The following is a 5,878-nucleotide window of genomic DNA, read 5'->3' as shown; positions in this document are numbered from 1 at the left end:
TCACCAGAGAGGAGAGAGACAGTAACTGGTGTGAAGTGCTGGTCTCCAACAGGTGTTACGTCCTGGCCCACAGGGAAGGGCCGGCGACACCAGACGGACTATTGTGGGACATTAACGAGGACAAAAGACATTGGTTGTTCTGCCCTCCTCCCTCCGTGAAGATGTGGATTTCTCCCATCAGCTGAGTTTGCAGCTCAGAGCACATGGGGCGGGGGGGCGAGGAATAGAAACCCCTAGCAAGAAGGAACGGGATCTTTATGATGCTTGGACTCTGGGGGTCGAGGTTTCTCGGCATAAGCAAAAGATCCCCAGTGCTTAGCCCGGGTTAGCCCTAAAGGACATAAAGAGCTTGTTTATTATAGAAGATTGTGTTACCTTTTGAAGCTTAAGATTGGAACTTGTGTGTGTGTATGTTTACCTGCTTTAACCTTGTAAATAATTCTCATTTCCTTTTCCTAGTTAATCGTTAGATAGTTTATTGTGTCTCTGGTGTGAGATCTAAGGTGCAACTGACCTGGGGTAAGTGACTGTTCCTTTGGGACGGGAAGTAAGCTGAATAGTGCTGTGATTCCTGGTGAGAGGGACCAGCTGTCACGAGGCAGCTCACCAGGGGGGCAAGAGAGATCGGAGCACCCAAGGGACTGGCTTGAGGCTGTTATGGTGCCTGAGGAGTTTGCCCTTGATGATTAGTTGGTGAAATCGAAGTACAGAACTCACACCCCGTTTGGGCTCTGTGCCCTGGCTCCTGACAGCCTGCCCTGAGATTGGTTCTCACGCTCTGGAGCCCCTGCAGGGCAGCCTGACCCCCGCGTAGCTGTGGCAGGCGTCACATCCCCCAGATGAGTGACGTTTACAGAGCAGGACCCCAGCACTGTTAAAAGTGTAAACTTGGTATTGAGAATTGCCCAGGTCACAGAATAGACACAATGAGCGACCCACGGCGGGGAAAGACCTGGAACAGATCCGTTTGCAGAGGGGAATATCCCATAACAGGAAAACCCCAGATCAGGCGCTGAGAGCTTGGACCAGGCCCCCGGGGAAGAAGAGGTGGTGAAGCCCAAGGACCCTCCAGCCCCAGATACGACAGAGGAGCCCCCCACAGGGGAACTGGCCCAACTGCAACCCCCAAGAGCCCAGGAAGAACACGAGCACCAGAAACTGATGGGGGAACTGCGGGTCAGGGAGACCGAAGCAGCCCAGACAGTGGCAGACCCCACCAGAGGCAGACGGGAGCTCCAGCAGTGCAGCCCAAAGGACTGGAACAGCGAACGGAGTTTCTCTAACCAGTGATCACACACACACCCCCAGCACCAGGGAGTGGGAGAAGGTCTGCCCGACTGCACAGAAGAGAGACTGTGTGGGGCGCGCAGTGTCCCAGAGGACAAGCACATGCATGTCCTCTTAACCAGATCAGCTGGGAAAGCCAGACAAGCTTGTAACGATCTGGAGCAGGGCGATGCTGAGGTGGACAAGATTTGTAAAGAAAATGTGTTGGAAAGATTGGAGCTCACCCCTGAGCCCTCTTCAGTGACGTATAGAAACATTGGAGTGTTTGACAGGGTCACTCACCTGAATAGGTGCACACAATGGGTGATTTTATGAGACAGTGGATAATGGGGGCAGGGGCCGATGGTGATCATGAAAAATATCATTCTGGGATGTATTAGCGGGACACAAGAAGTCGTTCTTCCGCTCTGCTCAGCGCTGATACGGCCTCAGCTGGAGTATTGTGTCCAGTTCTGGGCACCGCATTTCAGGAAGGATGTGGACAAATCGGAGAGTCCAGAGAAGAGCAACAAAAATGATGAAAGGTCTAGAAAACATGAGCTATGAGGGAAGATTTAAACAATTGGGTTGGTTTAGTCTGGAGAAGAGAAGACTGAGAGGGGACATGATAACAGTTTTCAAGTACATAAAACGTTACAAGGAGGAGGGAGAAAAATTGTTCTCGTTAACCTCGGAGGACAGGACAAGAAGCAATGGGCTTAAATTGCAGCAAGGGAGGTTTAGGTTGGGCATCAGGAAAAACCTCCTAACTGTCAGGGTGGTTAAGCACTGGAATAAATTGCCTAGAGAGGCTGTGGAATCTCCGTCATTGGTGATTTCTAAGAGCAGGTTGGACAAACACCTGTCAGGGATGGTCTAGATAATTAGTCCTGCCCTGAGAGCAGGGGACTGGACTAGGTGACCTCTCGAGGTCCCTTCTAGTCCTTCGAGTCTAGGATTCTATATTCATCAGCAACTTCTGCAGCCTCTAAAACTGTGGATGGTTTTTGTCGCACACGGCTGCCTTCACCTCCTCCGTAACTACCCCAACAATGGCTCCTTGGCCACCAGATCAAACAGTTTCTCATGATCACCTTCAGCCCTTGCTCTCATTACCCAAGAGTCTATGGGGTTTGCCCCTTTCAATCTCCTTTGGGGAGACAGGTGTGGGGACCCCGGTCTTGGGAGGGTGGTACAGAGGAGACAGGACAGTAGGGGAGTGTGATAGCGAATGTAAAGGCTGTGATGGCCCCGTGCGTCAGAACCTTGAAGGAGGCTGGGGCTGGCGGGCAGGCTGGAGAGACGTCTTTGGGCACAGGTGATGCCGTGGGGCCAGCGCTGATTCCAGTGAGGAAGGACAAGATGCAGGATTGTTGGAGGCACTTTGGGGGCGCTGGAGAGCGTGAATGCGGGCAGGGATGTAGGGGAGCCCCGTGGCCATGCAAACGGGACATGTCAGCAGATGGAGAGTAGACCCCGAAAGGGCGATGAGGGGAACGTGGGAACATTTCCTGCCCCGTGAATAGATTTGGTCAGGGTGGGTAAGGGAGAGATGTCTCTGGAGAGCGCAGAGATGTGGCAGGGTTTGAGCCCACCCCAAAAGCAGGAGACGTTGCTGGCAGGTATTTTCCAAGCGGCCAGGTTTAACTGACAGAACAGCGCATGCCACTGACACTGCAGGGCCCCCGCTGCCCCGCGAGGAGCATGCCGGGCCATCGGAGAAATCCGACAGATTCAGGACGAGGTGGAGCATGAAGCCCCTGGGCATCTCCTGTCGGGATGGTACCTCACAGGGATAAAACCAGGAGATGGGTTTTAGAAGAGTAAAGGCGAGCCTGGCCCTTACCCCACACCGCGGAGAGAGGCCCTGCTAATGCAAGCACTCTGGATTTGACTCGTGGCTATTGGCAAATTCCCTTGAATGCTGTGGCCAGGAAAGGTCAGTTTTCCCAGTGGAATCTGGTCTCTCGGGGGTGGAGGTTCATTAATGCGGTGGGGGAGGGGCTGTCCTGCGGGGATCACAGACCTTCTCCAGGGCCTCTGCAGACGGCTTAGCTGTTCTTAGACCACCTGAGCCATGTGGGAACTGTATTGCAGAGGGGTGGAGAAGCCAACCTCACTGGCAAGGTGTCTCAATGCAAGCTGGGGGCCGCAGAGGTACCTTGCCTAGGACGCAGGATGGGCAGTGGGTTGGTTCACCCCGACCCTTTGAAGGTGGAAGCCATGCGGAGCTGGCCTGCCCCACAGACCAAGCAGCAGGTCTGGCCAGCTATCACCGGAGGTTTGTAAAGGGGTTTAGTGACATTGTGACCCCAGAACAGACCCTACAAAAAAGGGGAACCGGAGCAGGAGGCCTGGACCCAGGCCTGGGAGAAAGATTTTGTCTAAAGAGCCAGTTTCAGCCAGCCCTGATCTCAGCAAACCCTTTGATTCCTGCCCTGATGCTGCTAACATTGGGCTTGGCGCAGTGCAGGTGCAGGCTGTGAAAACCTGACCCGCACTGCGCAGAGCTAGGCTGGCATGGAGCGGGGGCGCAGTGCCATCGCTGGAGCCAGAAAGCAGCTTATCTGTCACACAGAAGAGGTAAGGTTCGACCAGACCTCTCCCCATTGGAGGCTGCCCTGCTGGAGCGTGGCGCGGCAGGAGTGGCAGATCGAAATAGCCGTAAGGAGGGGAAAGACGGCGTAGAATAGGGGAACCTCAAAGCCCTGGCTGGGATGATTTAGTTGGGAATTGGTCCTGTTTTGAGCAGGGGGTTGGACTAGATACCTCCTGAGGTCCCTTCCAACCCTGATATTCTATGAACCCTGGGGCACGTTCAGGAGCATCTGTGGCACCTGGATGTTGGGGGTCGCGTCAGGCTGCCCTGCCGGGACTCAGGAGCGTGAGAACCAATCTCAGGGCAGGCTGCCAGGAACCAGGGCACAAGCCCCACATTGGTTGGGAGATCTGTGCTCCGATTTCACCAACCAATTACCAAGTGCAAACTCCTCAGGGCCCGTAACAGCCTGACCATGGACGTCCAGCAGACGTCCCCTTGGGCGCTCCGGTCTCTCGCCCCCAAAGTCCAAGCCGCATAGAGATACAATTCCCTCTTGTTAGGGGGTTTTATCCCCCTTTCCCCACGTGCTCTGAGCTGCGAACTCAGCCAACGGGAGGAATCCACTTGCACGACTCGTGTCGGGCAGGACACGGCACCTGTTGGAGACCAGCACTTCCCACACTCCTGTCCCTCTCCCGGCTGGTGAGTTACACACTCGCAGTACAAATGCTCACACGGGACTACCTGGGATACAGCTGGGATCAGTGAGATTAATGCAGGCAGCAGCTCACAAACATTCCCTAAAACACCAAACACATTCTCCTCCCCCTCGTGCCCGTTTTCAGCTGGTTCCAGACTGGTTCCAGCCGGGAATTGGTCACTGTTCAGCTGAGACACGGGGACCTTGGCAGGAGCTGGCACTTGCTCTGCAGCGTCACAGTGGGGTGATGCCCAGAGGCAAGTGGGGCTGTGGAGGTGGGAATGGGCATGCGCGTGGATTTGGGCAGAGGCAGGGCATGGCCGGGCCATCCCGTCCCAGTGGTGATGGGCACCGTGCACTGCGGAGGTGGGGGTGAGCGGGCGAGGGCCCTGCCAAGCATCTGGCTTTGGGGGTGGCGCTGTGAAGAGGCCGTGGATTAACGCGCCAGGCGTGCTGCGGGGGTGCGGCGCCGTTGAGAGGTGACTGGAGAACTCTCCTTCTGCTGAGTGTTACCAGCCTGGGGAGGCCGGGCGGAGCCCCCGCTGGCCCCCTCTGAGCCCCCTCTCTCCCCCCAGGAAGTCCTGCTGAAGAGGGCGGCAGACCTGGTGGAGGCCCTGTATGGGATGCCGCACAATAACCAGGTACCGCAGGACTGGCGCCCAGCTGGACTGGCTGGGACAAGGGGGTGGGAGACTGCCCCGTCGGCCTGCCCGTCACCAGGGCATCTGACCCCCACTTCCTGGGCATTGCCCAGCCTGTGCTGCCTGACGTGGCCTGGGGACCAAAGCCTGTGACGGCGTGACAGCCCCGCGCCAGCACCCAGGCAGGAGATGGGACACGGGTCCTGCCACCACCCGGCCAGAGCCTGGTGCCTGGGGAGGCTGTGAGCAGTGACAGTCTCCTGCCAGAGGGACGTGTCCCGTCCCCCCCGTGCCCCTCACTCTGTGACTGGCTCCTGCCCCAGAGTGCGAGCTGGGACCCAGAGGGGCCATCTGGCATCAGCGCCCACCTCCCAGAGCCCAGGAGTGGGGGTGGGCACGGTCTGGCACCGTGAGACAGAGATTGGGTCAGATAACACCCCGTGCACAGCCCCACCCCCTCCATGCCCTCCCACCCCCACCCCTTCACTGCCCCGTCCATCCCCATCCACTCCCTACCCCCCACTACCCCTCCATGCCCTCCCACCCCTTCACCGCCCCATCCATCCCCCTCCACTCCCTGCCCCTCCCCCCACACCCCCTCCATGCCCTCCCACCCCTTCACTGCCCCATCCATCTCCATTAGCTCCCTGCCCCCTACACCTCCTCCATGCCCTCCCACTCACACCCCTTCACTGCCCAATCCATCCTCCTCCGCTCCCTGCCCCCCAC

The 5,878-nt window shown here is 57.3% G+C and overlaps 1 protein-coding gene across 1 annotated transcript in view; it reads left to right on the top strand.

The window, feature by feature from the left end:
- Nucleotides 1–5,878, top strand: part of LOC113407803 (transcription factor COE1-like) — a 67,481-nt gene that overhangs the window by 57,669 nt on the left and 3,934 nt on the right. Inside the window, exon 8 of the mRNA XM_026658182.2 lies at nucleotides 5,084–5,149. Coding sequence (XP_026513967.1) covers nucleotides 5,084–5,149 — 66 coding nt within the window. The remainder of the gene's footprint in view (nucleotides 1–5,083; nucleotides 5,150–5,878) is intronic.

Source organism: Terrapene carolina, unplaced genomic scaffold (genome assembly GCF_002925995.2).
Source record: "Terrapene carolina triunguis isolate 2854851 unplaced genomic scaffold, T_m_triunguis-2.0 Scaffold405, whole genome shotgun sequence".
Classification (NCBI taxonomy): domain Eukaryota; kingdom Metazoa; phylum Chordata; order Testudines; family Emydidae; genus Terrapene; species Terrapene triunguis.
Note: the sequence above shows the minus strand (reverse complement) of the source record. Positions and strands in the feature narration are given on the sequence as shown.